The sequence below is a fragment of the Saccoglossus kowalevskii genome, chromosome 14 (assembly GCF_978046115.1).
Source record: "Saccoglossus kowalevskii chromosome 14, keSacKowa6.1, whole genome shotgun sequence".
In the NCBI taxonomy this organism is placed as follows: Eukaryota; Metazoa; Hemichordata; class Enteropneusta; family Harrimaniidae; genus Saccoglossus; species Saccoglossus kowalevskii.
Genome location: NC_140654.1, coordinates 3,526,743 through 3,545,366, shown reverse-complemented (window position 1 = coordinate 3,545,366; position 18,624 = coordinate 3,526,743). Strand labels below are relative to the sequence as shown.

Below are 18,624 nucleotides of genomic sequence, written 5' to 3'. Positions count from 1 at the left end.
GCTCAATCCATTGAGGTCAATCTATATCTTTTTGTTTCCAGACTGCAACTAAATACGGATTAAAACGTATGCTCAATCCATTAAGGTCAATCTATATCTTTTTGTTTCCAGACTGCAACTAAATACGGATTAAAACGTATGCTCAATCCATTAAGGTCAATCTATATCTTTTTGTTTCCAGACTGCAACTAAATACGGATTAAAACGCATGCTCAATCCATTGAGGTCAATCTATATCTTTTTGTTTCCAGACTGCAACTAAATACGGATTAAAACGCATGCTCAATCCATTGAGGTCAATCTATATCTTTTTGTTTCCAGACTGCAACTAAATACGGATTAAAACGCATGCTCAATCCATTGAGGTCAATCTATATCTTTTAGTTTCCAGACTGCAACTAAATACGGATTAAAACGTATGCTCAATCCATTGAGGTCAATCTATATCTTTTTGTTTCCAGACTGCAACTAAATACGGATTAAAACGTATGCTCAATCCATTAAGGTCAATCTATATCTTTTTGTTTCCAGACTGCAACTAAATACGGATTAAAACGTATGCTCAATCCATTAAGGTCAATCTATATCTTTTTGTTTCCAGACTGCAACTAAATACGGATTAAAACGTATGCTCAATCCATTAAGGTCAATCTATATCTTTTTGTTTCCAGACTGCAACTAAATACGGATTAAAACGTATGCTCAATCCATTGAGGTCAATCTATATCTTTTTGTTTCCAGACTGCAACTAAATACGGATTAAAACATATGCTCAATCCATTGAGGTCAATCTATATCTTTTAGTTTCCAGACTGCAACTAAATACGGATTAAAACATATGCTCAATCCATTGAGGTCAATCTTTACATTTTCAAGACTGCGACTAAATGGCAACTAAATATACAGTAATTTAAATACATGATTTTACAAATATCAAGAAGCATAAATGTTCGCCAGCATTTTTCTATAAAAACAAATAGGCAACTCCTATTGCCTGATAATGTAAACATTTGTGTAGAATACAAACACAACATGTATATGTATTTTAATGGAACTAAAAAGTGATCACTGATTGCAGTTATCACCTTCCAAGCACGACTGATACTATCGCAGATTAAAAGATTATTACAAATGTAGTTTGATAAGAAAAACATCACCCAATCAAATGGTTTTCTTATCAGTTAAATGCTAGACGCTACAGAAATCATCTTGCAGAAAAATTAGGTTAAGAAAAGAATTGTCTAACACACTTTGATACAGAAATTACCAAACATTTTGTAAATTTGTTCTCTGTGACTCGTTATTTCAACGTCTGAAGAACTTTTGAAAAATATAATAAAATAGTTCAGAATGTGTCTCAACCATTTGCTAAACATAGTTTCAATTTCACTAGAAATTCACATGAAAACAAGTACCTGGTAATTCATTATATTTGTTTTTCTTCTTCATTTTTTTGACAGAAGATTTGAAATTGTTATTGTTTTTTGCTAGTAACCCAGACCATCTTTAAAGAGAGCCATGCAACTTCAGTGCTATTTACAGAGAAAATGTGAGTAATAATGCAAAAAAGAAGAAGAAATACACTCCACAGAAAATAAAATAATGTTGATTAGCAGTGGCTCAAACAAAGTGTAACATCAGTGGATGTAATAATAGAAAAACAGCAGCAGCAGTGCAGCATATTTTTTATTTCAATAAGTAGAACTTGCTCTTAGAAAAATTACAGAGGTGTGTCTATGTTCAAACTAAGTCATATTTTAATGATTCAGTATACCATATTAGAAGCACATCCATAATATAAGCAAACATTACATGTAAGTGCATTTACTGTACACAGGATCATTAAAATAGAAGTCATTTTCACCATAGACAAACTATTGTTATTTACATATGTGTGTATGAGTTTATGTGCTAATCAACTCATGCCAACATTGAAGCAAAACAATTTGCTGCTTTGACATGCTTCCCACACCACCCCACCACTCCCCTCCCCCTCAACTATTGGGACACTGCTAAGCGAGTGCATAATAGATAGGATTATTGATGTTATTTTCTCAACACATTTAAACCCATCTTACTTTTGATCGCCTCTTCTCTCCACTTCCTCAATGGCTTTGCTTTTCTTTTGTGAACTGCAATTATTGAAAACGTGACAGCTGCGCATTCTCATTTTTAAACAACATCCATCGATCACTTCAAGTGTTAGATTAAGTATTTGGTTTTTGTGTGAACAAAAAATGCGTTTTGGACATGTATACATCACATGTGACACTATAATTTTCAACTAAGATGCCAAATAATCTACATTCAGATGGATACAGAGAAGACAGTGAAAGTACATGTGAAAGGTTGGCATCGTACCACTAATCTGCAATTAACTCACCTGTCTTCTAAGGATTTATCATGCTGTGATTCAGACTCAGAGCGACTACGTCTTCGAATCGGACTAATAATTTTTGCAGGACTTGGTGGTGGCTGATCCAAGACTTTTAGATCATGGTCTGTTCCTCCTTCAATCTTGATAACAGCTATTGTGACAAAAAAACAACCCAGTCTCTTAAATAAAATGATGAATGATTTGTTGCTTTGTGTGTGGGTATGTATCATTTAAACTTCCTGATACAAAAAAATGCTATCAATCTAACAAATGTGCATAAGATTTTTTTGGTACATGACATTTCAAATCAAACTAGCTGAACTACAGTATGCTGCAGTGTTCTCCCCAGGACTCTGAAGCGTCACGACATCGTGACGCTTGGACACTCGCCCGCGATGCTTGCCCTTTGTCTGTGACGCTTGGACACTCGCCCGTGATGCTTATTGCTTTGTTTACACTCGGTCTCAACTTGCACAAATTTAAAACAATAACATGTATTGATTGAAAGGTAGTCCCTCCTTTGTTAGCCATTATAAAGATGGTGATAAAAACAGAAGTGTGTAAGAAGTTGCCAAGTCGTTTTTACAGGTGCGGCGCTTCTAAATCTAGAGGGACTGGTGACTAGAGATAGAGATGGTGGTGCAGAGTGCACGTTTTCTAAATCTAGAGGGACTGTGACTAGAGATAGAGATGGTGGTGCAGAGTGCACGTTTTCTAAATCTAGAGGGACTGTGACTAGAGATAGAGATGGTGGTGCAGAGTGCACGTTTTCTAAATCTAGAGGGACTGTGACTAGAGATAGAGATGGTGGTGCAGAGTGCACGTTTTCTAAATCTAGAGGGACTGTGACTAGAGATAGAGATGGTGGTGCAGAGTGCACGTTTTCTAAATCTAGAGGGACTGTGACTAGAGATAGAGATGGTGGTGCAGAGTGCACGTTTTCTAAATCTAGAGGGACTGTGACTAGAGATAGAGATGGTGGTGCAGAGTGCACGTTTTCTAAATCTAGAGGGACTGTGACTAGAGATAGAGATGGTGGTGCAGAGTGCACGTTTTCTAAATCTAGAGGGACTGTGACTAGAGATAGAGATGGTGGTGCAGAGTGCACGTTTTCTAAATCTAGAGGGACTGTGACTAGAGATGGTGGTGCAGAGTGCACGTTTTCTAAATCTAGAGGGACTGTGACTAGAGATAGAGATGGTGGTGCAGAGTGCACGTTTTCTAAATCTAGAGGGACTGTGACTAGAGATAGAGATGGTGGTGCAGAGTGCACGTTTTCTAAATCTAGAGGGACTGTGACTAGAGATAGAGATGGTGGTGCAGAGTGCACGTTTTCTAAATCTAGAGGGACTGTGACTAGAGATAGAGATGGTGGTGCAGAGTGCACGTTTTCTAAATCTAGAGGGACTGTGACTAGAGATAGAGATGGTGGTGCAGAGTGCACGTTTTCTAAATCTAGAGGGACTGTGACTAGAGATAGAGATGGTGGTGCAGAGTGCACGTTTTCTAAATCTAGAGGGACTGTGACTAGAGATAGAGATGGTGGTGCAGAGTGCACGTTTTCTAAATCTAGAGGGACTGTGACTAGAGATAGAGATGGTGGTGCAGAGTGCACGTTTTTCCCCGCGATGTTTAAAACATCTCGTTGGCAATTTTGATGTAATGTCTAAGATATTCATCAATGAATCATTTTAATTAACAAACATTCAAAATTTGTGTATTTTTAAACCAAAAAGTCAGAAACCGATGATCGTAACAGCAGCGGTGAATACCCGTTCAACGCAATGCCATCAGCTTACAATGTTACGGTGATTGTAGTGTTACGCATAATGAAAAATCACTGACTTTAGTTTTGAAATGCTGTAAGTGCTGTTTTGAAGACTGTACTGAACTATCAATTCCCAGTTATATATTGCTCACCTGCGTCCAGAAATCGAACAATATCGTCCTGTTTATCAGCATCCACAGAGAAAGCATCCAACCACTGTTTGTAATACAAGTCAAAAAACGCGTCTTTACGGTTTTTCAGAGCTTTCAAACTTTCTTCTTTTCGCTTTCCAAACTCCTCAGGGTGATACTTTGAACGAAACCTGTTAATAAAGAAAATGAACCATGAAAATCTAACCAAAAGAGTGGTACAGAGCAATGAATAATACAGTCTTTCCCTTATGTAATTTGAATCAACAGGACTACAGTGAACAAAATAAGAACAATTTCACACATTTGCAACTACGACTACATTTTCCAATTTTCAATTGATCTGATACTTTCATAACTATTTAAAACAGCACCAATTAACATGCTGATTGATATTCAGTATTGAACTCAAAGGTATTGAACTTGACCTAGTTACAAGTCTACTGAATTTAATGTAAATGCTATACTATTGCTCACAATCAATCTACTCCTTATTAGTTGACTGGTTTTATGACAAGTGTTCATCCATTGTTATTACAGAGTACAGGCACTAGATTTTATCAACATCACAGCTGAGAGTAGTGTAATAACAATTTGTGTGGGAAACCCGGTCAATAATTGGTTCCTATCCCAGGTGCAGATTAAAGACCCCCCCCCCCCTAGACAACACTCTTTGCAAAGAGTAGTGGATTTCTGCTAGGGCCTTTCAGATCTTTAATCTTGTTGATTGTTAATCCAAATGAATTTTTTAAAATAAGTCCACTCTCCTTAACCCTATGCAACCAGATATTTTTCCTGCATAAAATTCTGTGCAAATATTTTCAGATTTTGTAAAATTTTCAGTAACTTTCATTTGTAAAAAAATAAATTTACACATCAAATATTAATATGCAAATTAGCCTGTATGCTGGGACATACATATGAGAAGAGTACTGATATTCTATACACTATATTCATTACGAAAAAAAAATGTGAAATTTAGTGTGTTTTTATATAAAAAGATATTATACAAGCCCATGCAAACTGTATAATATGACGCCACCGGAGTATAAAAACTTCATAATACTGGAGAATAGCAGAAAGCAGTTGCATAATGTGAGAAACATGTACAGAAAGACACACATATAAATACACCCATCTACACAATCACTCATTACATAGTAGTGTAATACACAATAAGAATATCTTTGGCAGGCAAAGCATACACCAACAGAAGAAATGCAACATTTTTAAGTTCATCGGAACCAGTTCTACCTTTGTTGAACATCATGTTCATTGTGCCTTACCACCGTGTTACTGCTGTCTCAGAAGTCTCTTCCTTGTTTCAACCTTTCACTTCTTTTTTTGATTTGCTTAATCTTGCTAAACCTACAACTTAATAAGCTAACACTGCATTGTGCGCAGTGACCTGACTGACTGATTAGAGCGATCGCGAGAAAAAAGTTCAACAACGGAACTTTCCAATGTCCAGTATGACTGAGAAGAAAACAATTAGTAATTACTATGGTAACACATAAAAATCAAGCCATCTTATAGATTACATCAAAACATATCTGCTTCTTGTCTTTGGCCAGAGGGGCAATATATATGAATTAGCTGATATTGAAAATACGAGAAGATCCCTCATTCCTGACATACAGAAATTATTTCAAAATTTGTCTGTATTTGTCATAATTGGTAGTGCTGTCATACAAACTCTGCTGACAACTATCTGTTTGTATGATCAGTTTTGTCTATGACAGAAATAAAGTCCAGACTCACCACTCTTCCTCTTTGTGGGCAAGAAAGAAGTCACTGATTTGCTGTCTCTTGAATTCAATCTTATATTCGTTGTATTTCCTAACCGCTTCTTGGTCATCAATAGAATCATCTTGGGAAGCTAGGAACTGTTTAAAAGTCATCATCTGTGGCTGGTTCCCTGCATTAGGATCCATGTCATGTCTGATGAGCATGTAGAAACGGTTATTAGTTTGAATAATTGTAGAATGAATGAAAAAGAAATATAAAACTATGTGATGTAATACAATTCACATATATATATAGTATAGTGTTATAAGTTTTTTAACAGTTTGTTGTCGATTATTTCAACTTCCCATTTGATTCTTTCACTTCAGAATAATCCCAAAAACAGACAAATATAAGGACTCCTCAAATATTTCCCACATACCATAGAGGACGATATATTCACTGGGTTTAGTTTTAGCAAATTTGAACGCGCATAGATCTTCACTGAGTGTTTTTTAGAGGAAACAATAATTTTATTCTTACTGGGTTTCAATTTAGTACATTTAGATGTCAACGAAATAAGCAAATTGTTCTAGTACAGTATTCATACAATCAAATGTTTTACATGGTTATTCCCAAGACCCCAAAGACAATAGTTGATGATCTCATAGTGCGACTTTAAAATATGACTTGTTTTAACCAGACACACAACAACCATTTACCCAAGTACACACCGCTGCAATTTATGAAAGTACACGCCTCTGTCATTTACCCAAGTACACACCTCTGCCATTTACCCAAGTACACGCCTCTGCCATTTACCCAAGTACACGCCTCTGCCATTTACCCAAGTACACACCTCTGCCATTTACCCAAGTACACACCTCTGCCATTTACCCAAGTACACGCCTCTGCCATTTACCCAAGTACACGCCTCTGCCATTTACCCAAGTACACACCTCTGCCATTTACCCAAGTACACACCTCTGCCATTTACCCAAGTACACACCTCTGCCATTTACCCAAGTACACACCTCTGCCATTTACCCAAGTACACACCTCTGCCATTTACCCAAGTACACACCTCTGCCATTTACCCAAGTACACACCTCTGCCATTTACCCAAGTACACACCTCTGCCATTTACCCAAGTACACACCTCTACCATTTACCCAAGTACACACTTCTGCCATTTACCCAAGTACACACAAAACTCTTAATAAGGCAAACACTATAAAGCCAGACAAAATAAATTTGGGCTTTCACTAATGGTGCAAACAAATACTGGACAGCTGGCAGGAATTTATATTGCATTTTTCTTAATGTGAATCATAAAGATTTTTGTGAGAACAAGATGTCAACATATAAAAATGCAAAAACATTTTTTTCATGGCTGCAATTGCCCACAAACCTGCGTCTATACCTTGATAGAGCTATGTACAAATCATTTACCGTTAAAGTCCTATTATAAACCGCGGTTTATATTACAATGTATCAATTTAAAAATTGGGATCAAAAGCTCAAGTTCGGGGTGCGGTTTCTATTACGTACATATTGCAATCACTAAATGGGCGTGGTCATTTTTTGTCCACAACACATGCACAAAACAAACAATACACCGTACAATCTCTTGAATAGGCGTCGGGGAAGAGAGAAAGGCATTATTTTGGTTCTAAAATAGGCGTTACATAATGTTGAAAAATTACAGTCAATCAAAAAAAAATTCCACATGATACAAAAAATACTCAGTATTTTTAATGTAATATGCATTTATTTTTTTATTTTTCTTGGTAACGAAAAGTATATTCTCACAGAAGTTTCAAATAAAAACACGAATGCACTGCTTAGTAGCAAATGATCACATAACGGTAGCTCGATCCGGCCCTGCTGCGGGTCGCAAGTGAATAACTTACTTGTTTTCGAAGTGTTGATATTGGTGATTATTATTTAGTAGTGATTACAATAACGCACGAAAAATAAATTCGTTGAAATTCAACTTAGTTTCCCCATAAGCGAATGATTTCAGCCACATGTAAACAGCCGATATGATATCCGCCATGTTTTTGAATGCTCACGTGACGTATTATTGACAGGATAGGTCAAGTCGCTAATTAACCAGTCAAAATGCTGGATGGTGCCCACGTGTCTAAATTACATAGCTCATTTAAATATGTTAATGACAGTTCAGCGACCTCATGGTGAACGCAACACGGAAGAGATTTACCGATAATGTAGTGCAATCTTTTGCCTTTGATTTCCATGGGAAAACGGCATGATTTTTTTTTAAATCAAGAAATTATTTGTTTTCGAAAGATAAATTATTCTTCAATGCTCAGTTTAACACTTTTACGGTGATAAAAGCTCATTGTCTAAAACTTACGAAACACAGACGTATTCAGAAAGAGTATTGACAGAGGTCGCCGCCAGAACAAAAGCAGTTTCATTGCCTGTCTGACATCTTATCACCGCTGAACAATAAATAGGTGTGAATATTTTTAGGCATGTTGTCGAAACAAATGAATAGGATTAGGAACAATGCCGTTTTGGAACAGCTGGTTGAAACAATGAAGTCAGTCATGGTCTTGTTGAATTGGGGGTGCGGTTAGTAATAGGTACTTTTCAAGTTTTCAATTTTTGTTAAGAACTCTTAAACCCTGAAGCCGGAATTGGGGGTGCGGTTACTATTACGTATGCGGTTTATATTAGGACTTTAATGGTACTACAAAGAAGGAAGTAAATAAAAATTATACCATTGATAGGCTGGCCATTGATACAATGTAGTTTGCAAATAAATAAATAATTGTTTGCTCATTTGCATAAAGCTTTTTAATTGAAATGTTTTCTATGATTACCTTGGGCCTTGTTGATGCTGTGGTGTTTGTAAGTGTGGATGATTCATGTCCACTGGATGTCCCCAGTTTGGTACTGGATTATACTGATGTCCTCCTGCATATTGCATGTCATATCCTGAATAACCAGAGTCATCCCTATATTGACAAAGTTATTACAAAGATTTAAATTTCAGAATAAGCGAGGCTCTTTCGGAATGAAAAGATCATTGACCTTTTTTTGTAGGTATGAATATTTCTTCCCACAAAAATACCATAAAAACCTGCAAATAAGAGCCACTTTGTAACACTTTCATTTCTGGGTGGTGCTTATTTTAGGTAACATGTTGACAACTTTGTAGCCAGTGGCTCTTAAACCAGGGTGATCAAACTTTTTCATCGTGAAATGGGGAAGGGATAGGCAAACACACACACAACCAAAACAGACAAATAATTATTAATGTCGTATCATTGCAATTAATTTATTCTGTAAAAACACTGTTATGGGAATAACAAATGTCAAATAAATAAGAACTGCTGCTCGCTGACCGTGCTGCTTAGCGTACACGACGATTCAACGTTTCACCGACAATGTGTAGCAATGCCTGAAGTCACGTTTCACTGACAATGCGTAGCGACGCCTGAAGTCGGATTTGGTAGCACTCTCAGGGTCTGACCCACACTTGTACTTCCGTTGTACAATTGTTTACCAAGTCTGGTACGGCAAACTCCAATTTTTTTCTTGAAAACTGGGAATAACTTGCGTGGCTGTGGCTGGCGTGGTGGTTGATTTGGTGACGATATAAAATAGTTTCGATAAAATTTATCTGACCAGCAGCGACAGGAGCATGGAACGAATGAAAAAAATTATGCCCAAGCATTTGTATTTATGGCAAAAACAATAAAGAAAAACACGTTTTCCTATAGATTTTTACAGCTTGGGTACTTGGGTATTGTTTTAATTGCGCTAGACATCTGAAAGTACAGCTTTGGTTTATATATTTCCTGTTTCATAATCAAGCCAGCTTATAATTATATGTTAATGATATTCACGTACTTCACTGTCCAGGCAAACGGGGTCAAACTATAGCCCCACCCCTATATAACCAAATACGAAACGATACTGAAAAAGTAACAATTACATGTATTAAAAATAATTTCCTGTGACCAATCGGAGAGACTAAATCATTTACGAAAGCTCAGGCCTGTTACAAGGCATTTTCTAATTGGTACAAGTCCAGATTATTTTCAATTCTCACAAATAGCTAATTTAAATATTTGGGTCAGGCAGGTCACGTCGACTTCGCTTTGCTGTAAGACAAGTTGATCGCGCAAGTTTGTGGAACTAATCCATTCGACTTCAATTTTGATTATTTTCGGCAAGAGAGTCCTCTCTAAACTAATGCCAGTTATTTTGTCACTTCCCTGAACATTTTGTCTCGAATCACTCCAAAACGAACGTCTCAAATGAAATGCCAAAAATAACCCAAAATCACGATCAGCGAGATTGGGCTGCGAAATCATTACATTCTCACAGTCGGAGCTAAGTCACGATGCCAGGACCAGATTAACACCTCTGTTTCCCCCCACGCTAACCAAATTTCCCCCACGCTAAGGAAAAAATCCTTTGTTTTCTATTGACTTCCTGTTCCGGTCCGTCTGTGAGAAAGTATTTTCGATACCTCCGATTTTCCGATAAAGGCGTTCTAAAATCGTGACGTTTTTTACTTGGTTATAAAGACAACATTAGCAATGAATATCTCAACGTGTCTTTCGATGTTTCGACAAAAAACATAGTTACTACTAGTTTGTGAATTGGTCGATTGTGTGTCAGAAATAAAAAAAAAAGAAAAAGAAAAACAGTCAAATTCACGCTTTCAGTGCATTTCTTTCGTCTATCATTCTTCCGTTCTCAATTACACAGGACATCGGGCAAGCCTATGGGGATAATCTTTATTTGTCTCACACCTTCTGTGGGGCAATAAACAATGCAGGGTGGAAGTGAGGCACGACAAGCTTGTGTCTGCCTGATTGTAAACAACAGGGCGGCTGGCGCTTATTTCTGGTTTCTTATTGACAAAACCACTCAACTCTTGGTGGCTCTTAATAAAGGGTCAAATGTAACAAATTTTCACTGAGTGGCTTTTAATTGAGGGTGGCGCTTATTTGCGGATTTTTATGGTACCCACTGTTGGATTACATGCGCATCTATTAAAGGTATACTTGTAATAGAACAAATACGATTAGTAATATTGCTAGATTGCTATACTTTGCAAGCTATTACTGAAGCCCATAGTGACAATGTATTCATTTTGGGATGATATCAGAAACACATTTCATGCAAATAACTAAGATTTAGAGTACCACCCCTTTGATTCATTCATTGTAACAAGCACAGAATCTAAAACAAGCAGCCTATCGGCTGAGATAGCTCTGCTGTTAGAAATGCACATTTCAACAAGCAGCCTGTCGGCTGAGATAGCTCCGCTGTTAGCAATGCACATTTCAACAAGCAGCCTGTCGGCTGAGATAGCTCCGCTGTTAGCAATGCACATTTCAACAAGCAGCCTGTCGGCTGAGATAGCTCTGCTGTTAGCAATGCACATTTCAACAAGCAGTCTGTCGGCTGAGATAGCTCCGCTGTTAGCAATGCACATTTCAACAAGCAGCCTGTCGGCTGAGATAGCTCCGCTGTTAGCAATGCACATTTCAACAAGCAGTCTGTCGGCTGAGATAGCTCCGCTGTTAGCAATGCACATTTCAACAAGCAGCCTATCGGCTGAGATAGCTCTGCTGTTAGCAATGCACATTTCAACAAGCAGCCTATCGGCTGAGATAGCTCTGCTGTTAGCAATGCACATTTCAACAAGCAGCCTGTCGGCTGAGATAGCTCCGCTGTTAGCAATGCACATTTCAACAAGCAGCCTGTCGGCTGAGATAGCTCTGCTGTTAGCAATGCACATTTCAACAAGCAGCCTGTCGGCTGAGATAGCTCCGTTGTTAGCAATGCACATTTCAACAAGCAGCCTATCGGCTGAGATAGCTCTGCTGTTAGCAATGCACATTTCAACAAGCAGCCTATCGGCTGAGATAGCTCTGCTGTTAGCAATGCACATTTCAACAAGCAGCCTGTCGACTGAGATAGCTCCGCTGTTAGCAATGCACATTTCAACAAGCAGCCTGTCAGCTGAGATAGCTCTGCTGTTAGCAATGCACATTTCAACAAGCAGCCTGTCGGCTGAGATAGCTCCGCTGTTAGCAATGCACATTTCAACAAGCAGCCTATCGGCTGAGATAGCTCTGCTGTTAGAAATGCACATTTCAACAAGCAGCCTATCGGCTGAGATAGCTCCGCTGTTAGCAATGCACATTTCAACAAGCAGCCTATCGGCCGAGATAGCTCTGCTGTTAGCAATGCACATTTCAACAAGCAGCCTGTCGGCTGAGATAGCTCCGCTGTTAGCAATGCACATTTCAACAGTCAGCCAATCGGCTGAGATAGCTCTGCTGTTAGCAATGCACATTTCAACAAGCAGCCTATCGGCTGAGATAGCTCTGCTGTTAGCAATGCACATTTCAATAAAGAACAGAAGATATCATTAGAAAATGAACAATATATATAGTATCAAAGCAATGGGACTTGCTGTTTTTTTTTAACAAGAATTCAAAACAAGCAGCCTATCGGCTGAGATAGCTCTGCTGTTAGCAATGCACATTTCAATAAAGAACAGAAGATATCATTAGAAAATGAACAATATATATAGTATCAAAGCAATGGGACTTGCTGTTTTTTTTTAACAAGAATTCAAAACAAGCAGCCTCTCGGCTGAGATAGCTTCGCTGTTAGCAATGCACATTTCAATTACAGAACAGAAGATATCATTAGAAAATGAACAATATGTATAGTATCAAAGCAATGGGACTTGCTGTTTTTTTTATTAACAAGAATTCAAAACAAGCAGCCTCTCGGCTGAGATAGCTCCGCTGTTAGCAATGCACATTTCAATTACAGAACAGAAGATATCATTAGAAAATGAACAATATGCATAGTATCAATGCAATGGGACTTGCTGTTTTCAACAAGAATTCAAAAATATCATTTTTCACCATAAATGATTGTGTTTTTAACATATCAAAAATGATAAAAATATTCATCAAAATTAGAGAATTGAAGATATCATCATGAAATGAACAAATTTGAGAGTGGTCCACATGTGGTACCTATATATGTAATATCAAAGCAATTGGACTTGTGGTTTGTAACAAGCAGTCGAAAATATCACTTTTTACCAAAAATGATAAAAATATTCAGGAAAATTAGAGAAATAAAGATATCATTACAAAATGAACAAATCTGAGAGAGGTCCACATGTAGTACGTATATATATAATATCGAAGCAATTGGACTTGCGGTTTTCAACAAGTCGTCGAAAATATCACTTTTTACCAAAAATGACAAAAATATTTACCAAAATTAGAGAATTGAAGGTATCATGATGAAATGAACAATTCTAAGAAAGGTCTACCCAAGGTACATATACACCAAGTATCAAAGCATTCAGGCTTGTGGTTTTCAAGAAGAAGTTGAAAAAGTAAAACATTGACACGGACGACGACGGACAATCACTCATATGATAAGCTTCGCTCGACAAAGTCGACAGTGGAGCTAAAAATGTAGCATGTAGTGGCATTCACGTTAGAGATCTCAGCCCGTGCCGAGACTCAGGACCGAGTTGGCACGTGCCAAGATCCCGTAACGTGGACATAGCATGTGTCTAGTTCTATTAACACTAAGCTACCAGCATGTCTAACTATTTGAAGTAGTAAATAAGACCAAATACCTAGGCAAGATAAACACTGTTAAATAAACATGACATGAACCATGGAAGTTAGTACCTTCCATGCATGAACCAACACCAAATCATCAAGCTACACGTCATAGCACACGTTCCACTTGGCCACCCAGAATCCCCACCATTTACCTTACCATATAATTCAGTCTTATTTACTTCCTATGTTAATAGCTACTATGAGTTGCCCATATATTCAGGTTGTTCACAGAGCTCTCAATATAAAATTCTTACCAGTCTCGTCTCATTCTCTTCATATGTGGAGGACTCATGTCTCTTCGTTGTGGACTATATCGATCACGTCGTCTGTCAAAATCATAGTCTCTTCGGTTCCAATCATGCCGACTGCTGTCACCTCGATCTCTTCGCCTATAAAGATACATTCCAAAGCTTTCAACATGACAATATAAAATGATTTATTTTATTTCGTTCATTTATTCACACTTTTAATGACGGCAGTCCCATTCAGAGATGATTCAGTTGTCTCACAGAAAACTTAACTTTTAATCAGACAACATAAACTTTATTGAAGGGGGACAAAACACTAAACTCAATTTTGTATGCAGATGACCTTGTACTGTTGTCAGAAACTCGATGGGTTACAAAATTGTTTGAACAAATTACTGTCAAATTACTGTAACCAATGGAATCAAAATTAATGACTTTCAACACTGGTAACAGAATGATAAAAAATCTTAAATTCACACTAGATGACAAAAACATAACAGCAGGAACAGAATTTTGTTACTTTGGTATAATGATTACACCTAATGGGAAGTTGTAATTAATGCAATCAATGTTAAAGAATAAGGCAATAGAGGCATAATTTGTGTCTGACATTCAATACTGAATCATAAAATGATATCAACTTCATTGTGCTTGAAACTGTTTGACCAGTAAACAACACCAATCATAATGTACAGGGTTCTCCACGGTTTGAAAATTAAACAGGGCGCGCCAATGTGAAGTGGGCGTGGCACATTTGTAACGTGCATCATTGGCAAGGATGTTGAAAAATGGAAACCAAAAAATCTATTAATCTACATATTATTATATATGCATAATATATATTTATTATTACAAAATGAATAGGAATTTTGAAGAGCTATTAAGTAAACGTCAGCACGTACAATCAGCTGATTTTAGCTGCACGATTCCTCAAGCGGCGACATAAGTTGTTTACAAGTAATGATCGAGTCCAGAAAAAGACGTAACAAGTTTGTTAATTTATTTTCCCAAATAGATACATACATGCTTTATTTAATTTTTAGCAAAAATTTACATTTATGATTTATATTTATTTGGACGAAGCAAAATAAAATGTATGTCACACAAACGTTCGTAATTGGTTCATTAAAAAACTTGCATGAATGGCACCAAAAACCAAGGTGATCAAACGAAATAAAATGTACACAATAGAAGATTTTCGATCTGCAGTTAACAGTTACTATCAAAAATAATAGAATTAGGTATAAAAAACAAAATACATACTTAAAAGAATAATTTTCATTCGAATCGAAAGTTTGTTGATGTCTGCTTCGTTGAAAACAGTTATGACCCGGAAACAGTTCATTTTACTGTGTGCACCCTAATACTATGTAACGATGCTTTTGATTGGCCAGAGCCACGCATTGACGCGAAAAACAACCAATCAGAATATTTGTTCCAAAAGAACACAAGTAAATTTATTTCCTCCACTTATGATGCGAGTTGAAAGCATGGCCGTTTTACCGTGGTTTTTAAATCGTGATTTAAAGAAAATTCAACTTTAAATAGTGACATTTAAATATAAACATTTACATGTTCAAGCAAGCATTCGTGTGGACTTTTTGGTGATCAGCAATGTCTGTGATGGTACGTCGGCTGCGCTGGTCGTTTACCGATCATGCAAGTGCATAGCTGCCCGGTTGCTGTCTTTGTTCCACTCGGCGGTGACGATGTTGCCGCTACCTAGTCATGGCGTGAACTTGGTTTTAATCATAGACCTTATGTTTAACGAATGGTTTTACCGATAACGATTTTATATATTTGACGTCACCCTGGCAGTAAAAATATGGGTACGGTAATGCACTTTTCTAGGCCACATGTTCATTTTTAATCGTGTTGAAAAAACTTGTAACTTTTTGTTTGGTGGTGTTATCACCTCACGGTGAGCTGCTACGATAACAAACCGGAATTTTCACAGTTGCACCTTAAAACAATGAACCAGTTACCCTGAGCACGATGAATCATCTTCGGAAGACAATGAGTGTTGGCCTGTTTTGTAAACAATTCTTTGTCTGAGACCATGCAGGGCGCACAGGAAATATAACAGGGCGCTGACAATTTAAACAGGGCGCCAATTTCAGATAACAGGGCGCGGCGCCCTGTAAAAACCCCTCGTGGAGAACCCTGATGTACGGTGCTGAAATTTAGGCTGACGAGACATCAAATGACAACGACAGTTTAGAGCAAGTGGGTAGTCAGTTTTACCGCTTTATACTTTGTGTCAGTAAACTAACACCAACTATTGGTCTAAAAGCAGAGTTGGGTGGATTTCCAATAAGAATAGAAATAACTCTAGAAAAAAGTTAAATATTGTTATAGACTCCTGACAATAATATTTAAAAAAATACCATATACAAAGCACCACCTGTGTAAACCCCTGGGTAGGGAGAACCTTTATTTTGATTTATTTACTGTATTTTTATTACTTTTTGAGTTATTTGTAGACCTTTAAAATTTGTAGTTTTCTTAGTTGTATTTTTTTTATAACATTTTACACTATTCTTGCCTTAATGCTGTATCCACAGAAAGTTACTGTTGCATAATAAACTATTATTATATAATCCTACTTGTAATGCTAATTCACTGTGATGTAACATGTTCAATAGAACAGGGAAGTAATTAGAATAAGGATTGCTGCAGTTTATGCAGCTCTCTTGGTCGTGGTATACGTTGCGGGGCGACCAGAGAGCTGCAGTTCCCTTCCCTAAAGAAATGCACAGATTTTTAAATATGCCAGTTATGTATCATTAAAATTGTGATTGTAATAAAATTACCTCGACTTGCAGGAAAAAATAGACAAATATGTTCTCACAAATATATCTGTTACTGATTACAGCAAGCTTTAAGCAAATTTGCCCGTGTAAATGAGACTATTTTACGTTAAAACTGTGCCGAAGTGAAACCTCCGATTGAACGCCGCCATTTTGAAGCCGACCTCTATCACGTGACTTGGCTCTTTTAGTGACGAGTGTAATCACGTGACTACAACAGACGGCCATCGGCGCCTGTCTGGGACAGCGCTTCATGTGACGAAACATCGGCAGACGGCTTTTTATAATTTTAATTTCATTTCACCATTAAGTGACTCATCTTTTTTTGAAAAAATCAAATAAAGTACATGTATTATTAAAAATATTTTTTTCAAGCAGTTTTATTTATATATTGTGAAAAATCTAAAAATAATCTTGTAACTTGCCAAAGAGTGTTACAAGTGACAGGAGCAGACAGCATGGAATTCACAAAGGACAAAATTGTTGAGTCTTTTGACCAGAATCTGAAAGATATTTTTAAATTTGACCTAAAAGCTCAACAAGTAGAAGGTACTACTTGTATTTTAAATAATATACACACATTGGCCATATTACCAACAGGGTATGGCAAAAGTATGATGTATATTTTACCACCAATGCTCCTCAATATTATGCGGAAAGAGACAACAAGCCAACGGTGTAATGGGTTTCAGCTTTAGAACATTCACTAATGCATTGTCAACAGTTTCCGAGGTTTTAAGTCTAGATGCAATGGATTGCCTGCGATACCCTTTAACTTTCTTCTGGAACTCATCTCCACAATGAATGCAAGAACCTGCCATTCTCAATTTTCAGTTAAAATGTCAACTGCGCATGTTTCGTCATTGTCATGTGATCAGGTCACATGACAGAGGTCATCTTGAAATCCGTCGTTCGGTCTAATTATACACAGAAATATATACTTTTCAAGAAGAAATAGTCCTTCATTTTCGGTCAGTAGATACCTAAGATGTTTGTGTTTGCAAGGATAACTTTTATTCGTTTTAAATTTCATTGAAATCGTTCGATAACATCAAAAATAGCGTGCGCCCCGGGATGGCGAACTGTGCGGTTTTCAATGGACGCGATCTGCAGCTCTATGGCCGCGACGTAATATCAAAATAGCTTAAGCGGCCAATAAGAGCTGCTAAACTGCAGCAAGAATAAGGACTACAAAGGAAATGCTGTGGTTTCTTATTCCTCTTGTATAGTGTCTTGTATAGTGATAACCCAATACATTTGTTGTTTCACAAGACCTCGTATTGACATGTTTATGAAAATTGATACTAGTTTTTCAACAATACCTATCACTCCAGTCATCACGTCTACCACGATCCTCACGATCTCGTCGATCATTATAGTCACTTCGCTCTCTTCTGAACTTATCGCGCCCTCTACGGCGATCGTATTCTTCATCGCTGTCGCCCATATTGTTGGCAGATTTCTTACAAATTTACCAGCTTCCAACGAACGTGTTACGCCGGTTCTGAGATAAACAAGACATGTTAAGTGAACGAGGAAAGATCTAGTAACACACATCATTACAAAATGCCGTATATTTGAGCAACGCAGTGACAATGTCATCACTCAGTCAAGTCTGCTAACTTCAAATCACGTAAAATCAATCGCGCGTCGAAGAGGTTATGCGCCGACACTTCAAAAAGATAGAAAGAAATATTCTGAATGATTACATACCTATAATCCGATAGCTATCCTTGATTTTTAAAAAGTGTGTACACTGTCGCGTATTTGAAAACCGCAACACAAACAGTGCATCAAAATGGCGTCTTCCACCATGCGCGTTTTATCCAGGTGGGTTATGGGTAGCTGAATCGTCCATTATTTGAACAGGTAGTACAGCTTACAGGTGG

The 18,624-nt window shown here is 37.4% G+C and overlaps 1 protein-coding gene across 1 annotated transcript in view; it reads right to left on the bottom strand.

Moving 5' to 3' along the window:
- Positions 1–18,572, bottom strand: part of LOC102808532 (serrate RNA effector molecule homolog A-like) — a 38,595-nt gene extending 20,023 nt beyond the window's left edge. The window contains exons 1-8 of the mRNA XM_085507800.1: positions 18,449–18,572; positions 18,058–18,239; positions 13,932–14,066; positions 8,872–9,006; positions 6,056–6,235; positions 4,298–4,467; positions 2,384–2,528; positions 2,079–2,132 (exon numbers count right to left, since the gene is read on the bottom strand). Of these exons, the coding sequence (XP_085363926.1) occupies positions 2,079–2,132; positions 2,384–2,528; positions 4,298–4,467; positions 6,056–6,235; positions 8,872–9,006; positions 13,932–14,066; positions 18,058–18,182 (944 nt within the window). The 5' untranslated portion in view covers positions 18,183–18,239; positions 18,449–18,572. The remainder of the gene's footprint in view (positions 1–2,078; positions 2,133–2,383; positions 2,529–4,297; positions 4,468–6,055; positions 6,236–8,871; positions 9,007–13,931; positions 14,067–18,057; positions 18,240–18,448) is intronic.
- Between the last annotated feature and the right edge of the window lie 52 nt (positions 18,573–18,624).